The 16,936-nt window shown below is 41.7% G+C and overlaps 2 protein-coding genes across 3 annotated transcripts; one reads left to right on the forward strand and one right to left on the reverse strand.

Moving 5' to 3' along the window:
- Window positions 1–6,165: 6,165 nt before the first annotated feature.
- LOC102717660 (mannan endo-1,4-beta-mannosidase 1) lies at window positions 6,166–9,613 on the forward strand. Its single transcript, XM_040520203.1, has 4 exons — window positions 6,166–6,697; window positions 6,831–7,025; window positions 8,415–8,746; window positions 8,879–9,613. Exons 1-4 carry the CDS (start codon window positions 6,347–6,349, stop codon window positions 9,288–9,290), a joined length of 1,290 nt encoding a protein of 429 aa, XP_040376137.1. The 5' UTR covers window positions 6,166–6,346; the 3' UTR covers window positions 9,291–9,613.
- Window positions 9,614–9,886: 273 nt separating this feature from the next.
- LOC102717940 (aspartic proteinase oryzasin-1-like) lies at window positions 9,887–15,728 on the reverse strand. 2 transcript variants are annotated; one of them, XM_040522277.1, is made up of 14 exons: window positions 15,709–15,728; window positions 15,244–15,644; window positions 15,091–15,151; window positions 13,829–13,938; window positions 13,626–13,738; window positions 13,128–13,296; window positions 12,993–13,032; window positions 12,835–12,899; window positions 12,058–12,171; window positions 11,906–11,970; window positions 11,465–11,621; window positions 11,261–11,380; window positions 10,623–10,711; window positions 9,887–10,166 (listed from the first exon to the last, which is right to left on the reverse strand). In XM_040522277.1, the coding sequence occupies exons 2-14, from the start codon at window positions 15,628–15,630 to the stop codon at window positions 10,082–10,084; spliced, it is 1,575 nt and encodes a 524-aa protein (XP_040378211.1). In that variant the 5' UTR covers window positions 15,631–15,644; window positions 15,709–15,728; the 3' UTR covers window positions 9,887–10,081. The 2 variants fall into 2 exon arrangements, with proteins under 2 accessions (XP_040378211.1, XP_040378215.1); XM_040522281.1 differs by lacking the exon at window positions 15,709–15,728 and having other exon boundaries at window positions 13,829–13,923; window positions 15,244–15,693.
- Window positions 15,729–16,936: the final 1,208 nt, after the last annotated feature.

Here is a 16,936-nt window from a genome sequence, read left to right on the forward strand (position 1 = left end):
ATTACATGCACAGGTCGCGGCTGATCGGTACTGCTGCTGAGTTTTAGCTTACGTCGCGAGAGGAACCAATAATTGCTGTGCCTTCCGGGCTGAAGAGTGAGCCACGCGTGACGAATCAAACTGAAGAAATGCGCCACTAGTTGATCCTTTTTGGCATGCATGCACAATTGCACAGATCGGAGCTCCGGATCATCTTTGCCTACGAGGAGAGCTCCAGATATTTTCCTTCAACAATTAGCTGCGATTGATGGAAAGAAATTCTAGTTAAAATGTCTAATGGCCGGAAGCAACCAGTATCTATGTTCCCTTAGAGCATTCCCGACGGTTTATCTAAATTTGAGCATACATATTGTTATTTGGATAAACATCTACAATAGATTCTTTCTTCATATCAGTTATCATTTTAACAAGATATTTTTATACATCCTCTATATATAAATATTTTATAATCACACACTCTCATGTTTTTCTTGATCTCTTCTCTTGAGATTGTATGTTTAAATATTTAGAGTTTATTTTTCTAATATGAAGAATGCTCTATTTTTTAAGAATGAGATAGAGTATCTGCTAGAGCAACTTTTTTCTTTTCATACTTTATTTTCAGAATAAAAGATGGGATAGAGTATCTGTTGGAAATACTAATAGCATCCCTAACAGCTCATCTATCCCATCCTCTATCCCGAAATAGAGGATGAAGATTACAAATTGTGCTCCAACAGAACAGTCATCCTATCATCTATTTTTAGATGTCATCCATATTAGGAGAGAGAACATTCATATTTAGATGATCTCTTTCCATCCTCCAAAGAGATATAGAGGATGTCATATATGGATAATCTAGTGGAGTACAAAGAGATATAAATGATAAAATTAGTTTAGATGACCATCCAAATAAAGATATGGATAACCAAATTTAGATGACCTATTGAGGATGCTCTAAGACATGATCCATCAGAGACCCAATGGGCAATGGAAGCGATAACTTTAGCTCCTTAGCCTGTCCAAACCAAAAGACTGGCCTAATTGATGATGACCGGCCCAGGAAAAATGATTTAAGCTCTTAAATATATGTCACTTAATCTATTACATACCATCTAAGTAGTTATAAAAAATATAATTTCTTAAGATATATTAATACAAGAATAACACTTCAACAAATATACAAGTTCAAATGTGATTTCTACACGTCGTAACAAAAACAATAAATTAAATTCTAACTAGTATGTGTATACGCACAATCATACTTATTATTTTTGTTATAATTTACAGAAGTAACATTTGAATTTGTATACTTATATTTATATACCTCATATAGGTGAATATTCTGAGTCAAAATAGTCTAAACCAATTTGCTCACACAAAACAAGTAAATCAGTACCCATAATTATTTATGTATTAATCATTTCAAACTTGAAGAATGAGTTTATTTGTAGTTTCAAAGCAATTTTTCTATATAAATTTTTACAAAATATAATTAATTATGCGCTAATGGCATACCTTATTTTTCGTCAGCAAATTGATTTTGGTTGTTTCAACCCAAAAGAACTTGTCCTTAATTTATCTTAATATTTTGTGACTATCTAGATGATTTATAGTAGACGAGAGATCATCTTCTTGAGAGTTTAGAATCTACTCCTCCATCCCCGCTAATCAAGTTAGGCATCCCCTATCATCATTTTACAATGTCTGACTACACGCAACAACAACCTACATAAGTGTAGCCAATAAATCTTGTCAATTGTTTCTACAGAACAATTAAAGTTTATGTAATTTAATTGGTGGATATCATAAAACGTGCCATGACGGTAGCATACCTCAAAAATTGTTCAAGGACACCAGACCCATTCTCTTATTATTTCCAACTCAATTGAAGAGATAAACCGTATTGAAATGGTAAATTTGCGCGCATGGTTCTTATCTTAGTTTTGTCGAACCGCACCATCCCTCCCTCGAATCCCTCTAAAACCCTAGATAGACACCATGAGTAATTTCGCAACCTTTAAAAAATTATGATTTTCCCACTATTTTTTCTTTCTTAAGAAAATCTCTAAATTTTCGAATTACACCTTACACAGCTCTCAATTTGCCATCACCCTAAGTACATGGATGCCACACATCATATTCTGATATTCAAATCTTCGCTCGCCCAAGGTACATTGATGCCCGCTCCAACGTTGTCCTCCTACTGTGGCAGCCTGCAGGCCTCGAGGGCCGCTTGTGCATGCGGTATGCAGCCTGTCTTTTGGGCTGGATTTATTGTGGACTGCTTTTGGGCTGGAATGCTGGTTTCGGCCGTGTAGCGTTTTTCTTCCTTCAGATATTATGTTTGGTGGGCCCTTGAACCCGATGGCAATCCTTCAGCTTGCTTTGGCTGATCAGTGCACGCAAGTGAGAAAAGTCATTAGCATATTTCATAATATAAGATGTTTGATTTTTTTAGTTGTAATATTTGATCATTCGTCTTATTTAAAAATTTAGTACAAATTTAGAAAATGATAAGTCGTGGTTAAAGTTCTTTTGATAATAAAGTAAGTCACAAGCAAAATAAATGATATTTCTATAATTTTTAAATAAAACAAATGGTCAAACGTTGCAAACAAAAAAGTTAAATATTATAAAACGGAGGGAGTAATTAATTAAGTATTAGCTATTATAAAGTTAAAATATTGATTGATTTAATTTTTTAAAGCAACTTTTATATAGAAATTTTTTAAGCAAGTTTGAAAAACATGTGCATGGAAAAAAAAATTAGCCACAGCCAAAGTGCAGTCGTCAAGCTACTGTACCTGTTTTTTTTTTAACCGGTGGTGAGCTACTGTCGTTTTTTTCCATAGAGAATCATGCCTTGTACAGAAAGAACTGTACTTGTTCTTCAAGTGCACTTTAAATGCCAGGCGCAGGATGAAGATAGGCGTGATTTGCTCCCCAAAATCAGTCAATCCCGTCGATAGCGCCGGAGATGCGCCTTTCTAACCTCAACTTGTTCCATGCAATCAGGTAGCACAACGCACTAGCCAGTATGCCTTTTTTGAACGTCCTTGAGGTAAGAAAGTGATGCCGTTGTACTACCTGTGTGTTTAGCAGTTACTCCGTTTCCCGGTCTGATCAAGTGCCGGCCTGATCATTTCCCGGTCTGAGACCATGATCCGGGCGCCGGTACGGGGCCTAATAAAGTTCTACAATCTGGCAATTTTGCCCATGGTCTGATCAATGCACGGCAGAACGTCCCGTTTCTAACTTTTCTCCATGCGTTATGGCCGTGGTCTGATCAGTGGTGAACTGGTCATCAGTGCCGGTGAAGTGACCGTGATCGTAGCCAGCCGCGCTCGATCCATGCCTGCCGGTGCCGACGATCGATCCAACAGGCAGCAGCCTGCGCCGTGCACCGGGACACACGGAAAAAGGGGGAGAGATCATGAGCGAGCGAGACGACGACGCTCGCGCCTGCCCTCGCGCTGCCGCGACAAACACGGGGTTGAAGAGACGCGTCGCACTGGCGCAGCACTGTGGTCGCGGATCGAGGTGGGGCGCATCCGTGCATGAAACGGCCACGCCGCGAGAGATGGAAGGCGTGTTGGTGGAGAAATGGAGCGGATCGGGCGCACGGCCGGACGGCACGGGCACGCACGCGCAGGCTTCGCCGCATCATGGGGGGGTGAGGGCGTACGGGATCGAAGCTTTGCCATGTGGGTAGGTGACTTCTTGTCTGTCCCCGAACGGGGGCTGTAACTGCCTCGCGTAACGTCTCGGTCGTCCACGTCGCGCCAGCGACACAGAGATCGACCTCTCCATCCCTCGTATCTAGTACGGGGGAAGAGCCGACGCGGGAGAAGACAACGGATACTAGCAATGATTGTGGAAAAGAAAATGTTCCATGGATTAGGTTGGGCGAGGGCAACTCGAGTCTGAGTGAGTTTATTTAGCAAATGTTAACGTAAAGATTAAACACGCGAACATACTGTTTAAGCAACACGTATAAACTTTAGGCATAAAAATTTAAGCTGTGACGAGGGCAACTCGAGCCTGGGTACGTCATTAAGCGTGCGAATATCCTGTTTAAGCAACATGTATAAACTTAAGACATGTAAATTCTACAGAAGTTTCTTTCAAGAATTAAATAAATCCTTTTTAACTTTAACTTTTAAATATTTATTCTTAATTAATCATAAGCTAACTATATTTCTTGTTTTGCAGGAGCCTAATGGGCTAATTCTAACCACACCAAACAACATGTCTTTTTATATTTGTAAATAAAAAAATAATATATAAATAAAAGTTTTATATACGTGTTCTCAGCGAAATAAAAGTAAAAGTTGAAAAATAAACTATTATAAAAACCTCATAAAAATAAATTTAGTGTTACAAATTTAAATTTTAAGTTATTGGCAGAAACGAAATGACTAGGCAGATAAAGCATAATGAGCTGGTAACACTGCCGTTTCATTCGTGTACTGGCTTGCCGCTTGCCCGTGAGCGTACTACGATACTACTACTCCATTGCTTTTGCATAGAGCGGCGCAGCCACCGCGGACGGGATGGGGGCCCCAGGGAATGAATACGCCGGAGAGATCGATGGATCGGTTGCCGCGCGCGCACGACCGCGACAGCCAGCGTACGGTGCGCCGTCGCGAGGTCGGCACGTCGGTCGATCCACCCGGTGCATCTGCGGATTTGCCTGTCCCTCCCTTGCGGATTCCGGTAGCCCACCCGCCCCCATGTGCCTCCACATGCGCACGGTGGGATACTCGGATTCACCGGCGATTCTCACCTCTGTGTTACTCGTACGATCGAGCGGATGGCCACTTGAAGGTACATGCCACCTGTCCGCTTCTAGCTACCAATGCTAGCGCTACAGTTAAGAGCATTTGGTGGCAACCCGGTACAGTTAGACAAAGTAATCCCCTCCCCTCCTTGCCTTCCCTGAGAGGCAAGGAACAAACCACTCTCGACATGAATGGTAGGTAGCTAACAGAAGGGAACACGGGAAGCACCGCAATAATGCATTGCTACATGGAGTAGGGGAAGATCATTAGAGGGGTTGCATAATCATCACATCACACATGGGATGCAGAGGCAAAAAAAAATTCCATCTCTTTCTGTTTGTCTATTCTTACCGGTGAAGAGCTTGACAAATCAGTTTAGTGACGAACTAAACTAAACTATGTGATCGGGTAGGCGGGCACTGACTAATTTACCGGCCAACTGAGAGAGAATTGGTACTGCATGGATCAGCCGTGGGTCTTTAAAAGCCTACACACGAAGAGTAGTTAATCCTCAGCTGAACTTGTTACTCTGGAGTTTGTCGTGTTCTTATGTAAAACTATGTAATCTCGTAGGAATAGTAGATAAATAAACATGTTTGTACTCGATGTGTATTAGTCATTGGGGCTTTGGGGTGATTGGAAAAAACAAACAAAAAATAATTTATAAATAATTTTTAACGATTTAAAAATTAATGCTGAAAAATAAATTTTAATAAAAGTTTCAAAATTAACACTAAATTAAAAATTAAAAATTAAAATATTAGATTATAAATATAAGCGAAAACGAAAAGATAGATATAATTCTCAACGTATGGTCACCAACAGTGCCCTATGGTCCAATTCAATTAATATTGTACGCACAACTAGAACCACGGGGATCCCGCATTGCATTGAACTAGCTAGGACAGTAGCAGTAGTTTCAACTGAAACCGCAAACGTACCCTCCATTTACTGGTGATGGCGATCGAGATAGATTTGGTAAACTGTTTCGATAAAAAAAATATCACGAGGTATCAGTCTTTGAGATACTAAATCATTTCTGATCGTTGATTTAACAGCGTACAATCTATTTACTTAAATCTAATCATAAAAAATAATTTAGTATTTTGAGATTTTTTTTTTGGTTAGAACGAAATAAATCTCACTGACGAGACCGTACCATGATCACCGTCAGTCCAACACCGTCCTCTAACTTCCACCCCATGTGGGATGCCGAAATATTATGGCCATCCATGGCGCCGGTACCGACAAAGTTAATGCCACCCCACTAGCTCCTCCACGCTCCACCACCCGCAGAGCTAAAGCTAGCCGTAGCCAAATAGCCATGGGCAGTGGAGTGTTCTACACATCCAGTGGCCCACTGACAAGTGAGCCCAGCTTAGCTTCTCTTTGCATTGCCGCACAGAAGCTAGGAGTGAGTGCGAAATGGCCGGAGGGAGCCTCGTGAGTTGCATCTATTTATCTCATCCCTTTCCCTCCTTGCAAGTTCCGTACGTTCATCATCTCGCTTCGCCTCTGCGCGCCATTGCCACCCGTCCAAGTAAAGAAGAGAACGCAGTATTACGCTCACGCAGGACGCAAGGATGAGGCTTACACTCGCAGCTCATCGTGTTGCTCTGCTGGTGCTCGTGTGCGTCGTCCATGGCCTAGGAGCTGGCGTCCGGGAGGCGGAGGCCGTGGGCGGAGACGGCTTCGTGAGGGCGCAGGGCACTCGCTTCGTGCTCAACGGCAGCCCGTACTACGCCAACGGGTTCAACGCCTACTGGCTGATGTCGATGGCCGCCGACCCGTCGCAGAGGGGCAAGGTCACCGCCGCGCTCAGCGAGGCCGCCGGCCACGGCCTCACCGTCGCCAGGACGTGGGCTTTCAGCGACGGCGGCGGCACCAACGCGCTGCAGTACTCCCCCGGCAACTACAACGAGAACACCTTCAAGGTGCCACCCTTTCTCTCTGAAACAGAGCATAGTTGATGTGATGGTGGTGGCTCTGTTTCTTGGGGGTGTTTGAGAGTGTGGCTTGCCGAAATGCTGAATGCTAAATTTGGTTTCTTGCTGTGTATCTGTGCAGGGGTTGGATTTTGTGCTGTCTGAGGCCAGGAAGTATGGCATCAAGGTGATACTGAGCCTTGTGAACAGCTACGACTCTTTTGGCGGGAGGAAGCAGTACGTGAACTGGGCAAGAGCGCAGGGGCAGGGCATTGGATCTGACGACGAGTTCTTCACCAACCCTGTTGTCAAGGGCTTCTACAAGAACCACATCAAGGTACACCAGCGCTACATCCTGCGAAAACATCTACGGAGTAGTACCGTTTACTACGTGAAGTAAACACCGTCTCTAGTTTTGTACGACCACATCAAGTTTCTTTGTTTCCGTTCAGTTTCAAAATATGTCTCTTTTTGTTTCACCTTTTGTGTTGCTTCTTTTGAGGATCTAGTCAAAAAGAAAAAAAAAAGCTCTTGAGGTTAGTTTCACCCAGAAGAACGTTTCCATCATCGTCTTGATATACACGCAAATGCTACGGTAAAATTTATATCCTTGATAAGAGCAAGGGATGACATACAGTTAGGCCGCGTTTAGGGGCGGGCTGTGTGGGACAAGGGGCTCCCATCGAATGTTTAGGAGAAGGGGCTCCCATCGAATGTTGTAGACACTTATTATAAATAAGAAATATAGACTATTAATTAAACCCATTCATAATCTTGGACTAATTTACGAGACGAATCTATTCAGTCTAATTAATCAATGATTAGCCTATGTGATGCTACAGTAAATTTGATCTAATTATGGATTAATTATGCTTAAAAAATTCGTCTCGTAGATTAGCACTCATTTATGAAATTAGTTCTTTTATTAGTCTATATTTAATACTTAAAATTAGTGTACAAAGACATGGGGCTAAAAAGTTTAGCCCCCAAAAAGTTTTAGGAGAGGAGTCACGTCGATGCGCATGGTTATACATTTAAAGTATTAAATGTAGTATAATTACAAAACAAATTTCAGACTTCGCCTGGAAACCACGATACGAATCTTTTTAAGTCTAATTAATCTGTCATTAATACATGCTGGTCACTGTAGTACTTATGATTAATCATGCACTAATTAGACTTAAAAGATTCGTCAAACGATTTCTTCATAACTATGTAATTAATTTTAATTTTTATCTATATTTAATGTCTCGTTTAGGTGTCTAAAAATTTAATGTAATATTTGTCAAAAAAAAATTTTTGAAACTAAACTGGGCCGTATGGAGGCAATATCGAATACTAGAACGGTTCGTTGAAATGCACACTCCAATGCGGCAACTGTCGCTTGACGTTTTCCTTTTCGGAAGGAAGTCTGAATACTGTGACATGTGACTGTCGGTGGAGACTGGAGGAAAGATCACTGCTTGTACTGTATCTCTCCGCACTGATGAGCAGTGAGCACTAGTACTAGCAAACTTTTTTCTTTTGTTTGCGATGTCGCGGATGTCTCTGCAATTTCGTTGCTCTGCTGCGTCAGACAGTTAGTCAAACATGGCAGGGCCCACGCCATGTCCCCTGTTACTTTTGCTGTGAAAAATAGTTGTCCCAAATCTCTAGAGCTTCTGTTGCTGCTCAAGTCATGGCACGCTTCTGACGATCGGCTTTGCTTGTGTTGCACCATGTAAAGACGGTGCTGACGAGGAAGAACACGATCACCGGGGCGGCGTACAGGGACGACCCGACCATCCTGGCGTGGGAGCTGATGAACGAGCCGAGATGCCAGTCCGACCTGTCCGGCCGCACCATCCAGTCGTGGATCACCGAGATGGCGGCGCACGTCAAGTCCATCGACGGCAACCACATGCTGGAGGTCGGCCTCGAGGGCTTCTACGGCGCCTCCACGCCGTCCCGCGTCGCCGCCGTCAATCCCTCCGGCTACCAGCTCGGCACCGACTTCATCGCCAACAACCAGGTCCCCGGCGTCGACTTCGCCACCGTCCACTCCTACCCCGACCAGTGGTACGTCAATAACTGATCGCTCCGTCGCGGCGTCGCCTCATCGATCGATGGACGCGACGACGGCGATGCATGCATTGGGTGGGCTGAGACTAAAAAATCGACGACCCGGGCGGTGCGTGGCGTGGCGTGCAGGCTGTCGAGCAAGGACGAACAGGCGCAGCTGACGTTCATGGGGAGCTGGCTGGACGCGCACATCGCGGACGCGCAGGCGGTGCTGAGGAAGCCGCTGCTGATCGCCGAGTTCGGCAAGTCGTGGAAGGACCCCGGGTACAGCAGCGGGCAGCGCGACGCGCTCTACGGCGTGGTGTACGCCAAGATCTACGAGTCGGCGCGCCGGGGCGGCGCCACGGTGGGGGGCCTCTTCTGGCAGCTCATGGTGGCCGGCATGGACTCGTACCGCGACGGCTACGAGGTCGTCTTCGGCGAGACGCCGTCCACCACCGGCGTCATCACCACCAACAGCCGGAGGCTGCGCTTCCTCAGCAAGGCGTTCGCGCGGGCCAGGCAGGTGCGGGGGAAGGGCCGCCACAACGGCGGGAACTAGAGATTGGCAAGAAGACGGTGTGGTTTGATACTTTGATTTTTGTGTGTGTGTGTTGATGGCTCCTCGAGATGATTTAAGATTCATCCGGGAGGGAAGGATTAGTATTTGGCATCCTTCTTGGTGACTTAAGAGGTGTGTTTTAGGTGTTCTTTATAATTATATGTGGATTACGAAGTAGCCACTCTGTGGTGAAGTTATGATGCAAGTCTGGCTCCGGAAGAAGCAGCCAGTCAGTGATTACAAGTACTCTCTATGTGAAGGGACGTTTTGCTGTCAGTCATGTATGTTTTTATCTACTACTTGTTCATCCTACTTAAACCCTATTTGAGATATACTTTTAGACGGATTATTGACGCGATGTGTTTACTTGATTTACGCTATAAATTTATATTTTAAGGATTAGACTGTCTAAATAAAACAGTAAAAGGATTTTTTTTCCTTCTGAGAAACCGTACTTTTAGAAACGTGGAACACATAATCGGTGGAAAAAATCTAGGAAACAAAAGGCTGAAAGAACCATGAAGTAGTTATATCATTATCAAATGGTTCTTTACTGATTGATTTTTTTTCTCATTACCAATTTGTTTGAATTCCTATGGTAAACTGTTGTCTGAATTCTGCCTAGTTAATATTTAGCTTAACGAATTAAAACAGACAAGTCTTCATAGTTCAGATCACAGAAGCATTATTATTGGGCATGTAAAATACATACATGCATATATGCTTACCGGAGTTAAACCCAAGCTGAATAGCTAAGGTCGCTCCGGCTCGTCCTGATCACCATGGGGGTATTATGCCGCCTCTGCAAAGCCAACCTTCAGTTTGCCATAGTCAAACACGGTATGGTAGGCTCCCATAAAGACATCTCCCAAGATCCTGCAGTAGCAAGCTCCCACAGTCAGATTGAAGGACATGTCTGTGGGAATTTGCTTTCAGTAATGCGTGAAGCACAACGGCGATTGGAAAGAAATCTCATAAATGAAGAAAACTCGGACATGTCTATAAAATCTGAAATTGCTGAGTTCACTTCTTCTGTTGGTTAACAAGTATTTAAAACACAATAGGATAGACTACCACTGTTGGGTTGTTCTGTCTGAGTGGTACATGCCACACAGAAAGGGGGTTTTTAACTTTTTGCCACTCTTACGGATTTTCATAACAGATTTGTCACTGGACCCACCTGTCATATACTCATGAGGGCCCACATGTCATAGACAGCGAGTGGCAACTCTATTTTGACCGCTCGTAAGAGTGGCAAAAAATTAAATTTCTCCACAGAAAGGGTCATTGATGATGAAAATGCAAAAATGCTCCAAGCGGTGGATAATTTACCACAATGGACCACGAGGAGGAGGAATGTCCATAGCTGTGAATCCACTGATGCACTGGGTAGCATCTCCCTCGCTAACCTTCAGGATGTACTGAATAGGAAAAATAAAATTACTACTTGTTACCAGGATGTACTGGATAGAGAATAAAATTGCTTGTTATAGAGTAAAAGAAGGAGGTCAACAGAATATATGAATTTTGAATGTATGATAGCCATTTGGACATAATATTGTCTACCATTCCTCAAGCTATAGGAAGTTCCAAATGCATTACTTTGCCACCATTTCTTCTTTTGGACTATATCTAGTTGTAGATACTTTTCAACGTTGTTATTTTTATTGTCATGCAACAATTTGAAGGTAGAAAATGAGCACCAAGAACTATTGTATTGGAAAAATATTCTAAAATAGAAGCATAAGCCTTATTGGCTCTTCACTAATATATGACTGCATCACTTTAACTCTAAGATATGGCTGCATAACTTTAACCCATAAATATATTCTGCGTTTAGGGAATGAATCTTAGAAAGTTCCTAAGAAAAAACATCTGGAATATTAAAATATGCAAACAATGGTTGCAGAGCCTAATATGGATGCAATTTCTATAAAGGCAGCATAAGAGTCTGAGAGAAGAACCCGTACTTGTTCTGGTTTGAGCACAAACTTCTTGCCACCAATGGTGAAGGCAATGTCAGGCATGGATGCAAGGCTGCTGCAGTCAACAGATGATTCTCCCATAGGGCTAGGAAGACGATCACATAGCTGTGGAGTGTGGAAGTTGGAAAAGTTTCACACCGTTTGTAAAATAATGCCTGCAAAGTTGCTCTTACAAACCAGGAAACTAACCTGATTAATGTACTGCAATATGAGATCCTGAGTTTGATTCTGTGCAAGTTGGGTATGCATCCATACAACAGCTGTTTCACAAGCATTGCACATCGCACTGCTAAAGGGACTACTTGATTTTCCATTTTCATCATCCACCACACTCCGAATACCAGCACTGACATTACAATATTACATAACACGCAAGCCATCATAAGTAACAAAGACAGTTATCAAGACATAATAAAAATAATAGTACTTTGAGGCAATTCATCACTTATAATAATCTAGCACATTTAGTAATCTCTAGTAATTGCAGCACTCGTGTTCAATCAAACATCATTAAGAAATTGTAAAGTAGCATGCTCTGTATCCAATTATCTGTCCACAGTAAATCCAAAACTGTAGAAGCTGGACTAATTTCCAATATCTAAAAGAAAAACGAAAATCCACAAATCTTACCTAACGCCATGGATACCATCAAAAGTACATAAACCGACTGAAGAGCATACTTGTGCTGGCTTTGACTGCATCATAAGCCCAGATAATTCAGTTACTACTTACTAGCGACAAATTTCAGAACTTCATGCTTTTGAATGTAGAAAATTGCAAACCTCTGCCAGCAGCTGATCTAGGATCTGTTGCCCATATTGAGAAACAACAGTCTTGCACTCTTGGCTGACTACCCCAGTAGCACCAATTTTTTCATTTATCTGAGTAATTATGGCCTGCATAGTTTCAAATTGATTCATCAAGACCCTCAAAGTCCATGATATTTTCTGTAAGGTTTTAATGGAGTAGTTCTAGCAGGGTCGAGCCTTTCCTTCGTGGATAGGTGTTTTCTTCTTTCTCTTTTTTTGTAAATATTTTTTTCTCTCGTAATAATGAAATGAAACGGTTCTGGCGGTTTCAAGAAAACAAAGGCACTCCAAGTTAAACTTTTAAAAAGGAATGTACCCAGCAGAGAAGAAAGTTTCGACGGTAGATAATACATGTTATGTACTTTAAATGGTCATCCAGGACCTACCTAATTCATTAGGCAAAGTACACAACGGATAGAAAGTAAGACATTCTTTTGGGAAGTTCGTGATTCCTTAAGGCTTTGCTGGCCAGTTTGGTTCTTGTAATTTAATTGTAGGATTACCTTAATAAAAAAGAGACCTTCGAAATTACAAAATCATACATCCTTTCTTAACCCAAACGCACAACACAATTTCTGACAAAACTACAAAAAATGTTCAAAGCCTCTGTGTACTCAAAAAATGCAAAAGTTCCATGCTAATGGTAAAACTAATCCAATAACCAGCACCCTGTATCAGATGCAGCAGACCACTTTTCCTTGCTTATGGACTTCTTTTCTTTTTATAAAAAAAACAGAGTTCACAGCATACCGTGGGACCAGTAAGCAGTGAAGTTCCAGAATCTGCTATTGCTGCACACCCAGCTGCACAGAATCCTGATTACACATAGCGGGAAGAACCAAAACGATTAGACCATGAACCATTTAAATAAAGGTATAGTGAGCATGAAAAATTTGATAATTGAGCACCTGTGGACTTTCCACCAATCAGGACGTCGCCCATATCGAACTTCAGAAAGTAAATGGTAATTTCATCAGCAGTGGCCATTGCAAAATACAATCGAAATTTAAAGCGTACTCAACCAACTTCAAAATGAGATCAACCTGCCAGTATCCCTTCCTAGTGACAGGGACAAATGTATGATTTCCCTTGTAGTGATTAGGATCAATTCCTCCAAACACAATTTCGCCTCCCTGCCCTTCATCAGCATGCCGATTGAACCAGAATGAGAAAACAGGATCAACAACAAGACCTTGTCTCACCATGTTGTACCTAAGAGTTTGCTTTGCAAAGTCAGTGATAATAAATGTGCTTCACGTTTAAAGGATGAGAGAAATATGCAGGTACATAATGGTTTTCATTTTGCAATATAATAAATTAAGATAGTTTGTCAGTCTAACACAACTGATCTGCATAGGGTGCTGGTTTACCGATGCCCTAAAACTGTATCAGTGGGGAGTCTTTCCTTCGTTCCAATAAAGTGTTGAGATTTGAAGGTATACACACACACAGTGAAATGACCATTTTTATTGTTGATGTTACTATTACCATACAAGTGCAATGTATTTATTTTTTTCAAGATGCTAGCAAGACTTGCTTACCAGATAGGCACTGCGTTTCCTACTGAGATTTCCTTAAATCCAAGCCCAAGAATGCCATCAAATTTGGCAACCATGAATGTAATACTTGGCTCCCTCGTAGCTTCAATAAAATCCTGACAATGTTACCCGATAAAATCAGGATACTCTCAAATAGGATGCACATTATGATATAAGATAAAAACAAGTAACAGTTGATGATTAACCTGATTTTTCACAACTACACCACCAACTTTCACACTGTCCTGGCTAAAATAGCCAGAAATTGCACCAGTCCCATAATGAATTGAAGCAGATTTTCCTGCCAAGAGAAGAACTGATAAATTATGGTTATGAACTTAACAGGTCATTGCACTTTAAATACAAGGACACATCAGACTAGAGCCTAATATAAAGCACATAATGAACAATATCTCGTAAGTATGGCATGTTATGTTGCTACTTAATTGATTGTTTCCTAAAGATCTAAATTGGGTTCTTGTTTCTGCTACAACACAGTGGAGAAAGTAATTGTAATCTGTGGAGTCTAGACTCTAGACTAGTAGAAGGATAGTGTCAACATCACAATCTAAGATGACTACAAATCTACCGAACCAAAACTATCAACCATTGACAACTACATAGATGCAGAAACATACATGATGTTTTCAGAAACTTTAGCTATTGATATCTCTATTCACATTATATTGGATATACAAAAATGGCATGCATAAATTTGTCTTGAAAAATAATTTCATTATCATTTTTATAAGCAACCTAACAAAACTAAGTACACCTTCCTTTTCAGGTTACAAGATGTTTTGGCTTTCCTTAAATTCATTTATAAACCAATGTATAAGTTATATGTATATATATGTCAAGATTCATTAGTATCCATATGAATTTAGGGGAAGCCAAAACATCTTGTAACCTAAGGTAATATCATTTTGGGCATCAACACATAAATTTGACTAGTGCTTTGATAATTTTATATATATATATATATATATATATATATATATATAAAATATAGGCTGGGTAGTAGTCTGATATAAGTGTTGATGCCAAAAATGCTATTTATTTGTGGTTGGAGGAAATAATATATGTATATTGATGTTATTTTATTGTTCAGGCAAACATACAGCAGACATAAAAGTATGGGCTAGTTGAATATTTGCAGAAGACAAGGTGTAATTTTGCAGAAGAAAAGGTGTAATTTAATAAATTGCAGACATAGTTTGATATATGCTTCAAATCAGTTTTCATGTTCATGCATACAACCTGAAGTTCTAAATCTAATTAGTCATGCAGCAATGCCAATTCAATTACTAACTTGGAGCCATCAGAATTAAATAAGGTCAGACAATAGGTATTGAAAGAGTATTGATCGATCGGATTTCAAAATAACAGGAGAGATAACACTAGTTATCAAAATACATTGCAACGTTAACATTATAAGGCTGAGCAGATATTGCTAGAAAGCACAAACCATTCTTCTTATACGTGCTCGACTGGCCAGCCTTGTACCTCGAGTGGAAGTAGCAAGCAATCTGCAGCAAACATCAGAAAGGGACACTCCAATTTAGCATCACACGTTACCAAACTACTAATAAAACCCAAACCAACCAAACCGGCCGCGCACCGAGAGATGGCACTTGGAGGAGGGCACCCAGAGGTTGGAGCTTCCGGTGTCGAAGATGACGGTGAACATCTGCGGCGGCGTGCCGATGGCGATCTCCCCGTAGTACTGCGCGTTGAGGTAGTTCTTCAGCGCCACGATGTCGCCCTCAGCCACAGCCGCCGCCTTCGACTTCGAGGAGGCCCTGGCGGCGGCCTCGTTGCTGAGGAAGCCGTGGCGCCGCGCGAGGAGCCGCTGGGTGTCGTCCCCGGCTAGGTGGCCAGCGACGCGGCCGCTCTCGTCGACGGGTCGCCTCTTCAGCGTGATGCGGACCACGCCCTCCGCGAGGAGGCCCTGGAGCAGTACGGCGGCGAGGACGAGGAGGGGCGCCGCTACGCGTCCGGCTCCCATGGCGGCGCGGCGAGCTGCACATCGGAGAGAGAAGGTTCACGAGGAGGCGGCATGCCGAGACCGATCGGAATTGCATACCAACAGTGGTGGCGTGAACTGCTTAATTAATCGCCACTTCAGGTGAGGTTTAGGACGCATTGTTTTCTCAGTTTCTTCTCAATTTGTTTTTTCTTCTTACGCACATTTTATAAAAACTTATGTATAAAAATTTATCATACTAACTTTTAGAAAGGTAGTTATTAATTTTATAGTGCATCGTTTATATCATTAAATATTTTTTAAAAATTTAAAAAATATTTTTTAAAATAACACAGTACTACCAATGGCTAATCTAAAAAAAACAGAAAACGAATTTAAAAAATCGGAAAGCGGTTGCTAGTTGCTACAGGAAAAACCACACAAGCAGATTAAAAAAAAATCACCAGAAAGCGAGAATGGTTTTGGATCAGATTGATCACCATCAAGTGAAAAACAGACCAAAATTGTGTCGCGAATACACCAAGGAAATCAAAACTTAATACATAGTACTAAAAAAAATCTTAGAACTCTTCGATTCTAGATTTCCAGTGGTGATTTAGCCAAGCAAAAGCGAGGAACTCACCACTCTCCGGACGAGACTGGCTACTCGGCAGACTGTAGTGTGGAGCCCCTACTTGGGTCAATTTATAATCCGGCGGCGGAAGCAGCGGACTCTTCGGCCACGTTTCACCGTCAGATCCCACACCGGCGTCACACGAGCCGTCGGATCGGCGGTGGGTGATGGGTCCCACGAGATATTTCTGCTAAGTTCACGCGGGAGTGCACCTAGGAAAATGTCACGCCGAACCGAAGTGCATGTCTGATCAGTTCGGCTTGGACATTGTATAGTTTGCAAAATCTTTTTGTAAAACATCACATTAAACTTTTAAACACATATTAAACATAGTATAATTACAAAACAAATTTCAGATTCCGCCTGAAAACCGTGAGACGAATCTTTTGAGTCTAATTAATTCGTCATTAGCACATGTTGGTTACTGTAGCATTTATGGCTAATCACGTTCTAATTAGACTCAAAAGATTCGTCTCGTAATTTTCTCCATAACTACGTAATTAGTTTTAATGTTCATAAATATTTAATACTTTATTTAGATGTTCAAAGATTTGATGTGATGTTTTTAGGAAAAAAATTTGGTAACTAAGCAGGGCCTTGGTTTGCTTTTGTCTCACTTTTGTGACAGCACAGCGCTGGAAAGTGAATGCAAAACAAATCGTGGACACTAATGACAAAACGATTAGATAGATTGTTAAGTCTTTTACTTGTGTG

Source organism: Oryza brachyantha, chromosome 1 (genome assembly GCF_000231095.2).
Source record: "Oryza brachyantha chromosome 1, ObraRS2, whole genome shotgun sequence".
Taxonomy (NCBI): domain Eukaryota; kingdom Viridiplantae; phylum Streptophyta; class Magnoliopsida; order Poales; family Poaceae; genus Oryza; species Oryza brachyantha.

What these genes read in the sequence shown, in the direction of transcription:
- LOC102717940 (XM_040522277.1), bottom strand. Translation starts at nt 15,630, where the DNA reads ATGGGAGCCGGACGCGTAGCGGCGCCCCTCCTCGTCCTCGCCGCCGTA. An exon ending in GGAAACGCAGTGCCTATCTG is followed by an intron (nt 13,297 to 13,625) that starts GTAAGCAAGTCT and finishes GCAAACTCTTAG; the next exon opens with GTACAACATGGTGAGACAAG. An exon ending in CCTCCTCGTGGTCCATTGTG is followed by an intron (nt 10,167 to 10,622) that starts GTAAATTATCCA and finishes TTGCTACTGCAG; the next exon opens with GATCTTGGGAGATGTCTTTA.
- LOC102717660 (XM_040520203.1), top strand. Translation starts at nt 6,347, where the DNA reads ATGAGGCTTACACTCGCAGCTCATCGTGTTGCTCTGCTGGTGCTCGTG. An exon ending in TCTACAAGAACCACATCAAG is followed by an intron (nt 7,026 to 8,414) that starts GTACACCAGCGC and finishes CACCATGTAAAG; the next exon opens with ACGGTGCTGACGAGGAAGAA. An exon ending in CACTCCTACCCCGACCAGTG is followed by an intron (nt 8,747 to 8,878) that starts GTACGTCAATAA and finishes CGTGGCGTGCAG; the next exon opens with GCTGTCGAGCAAGGACGAAC.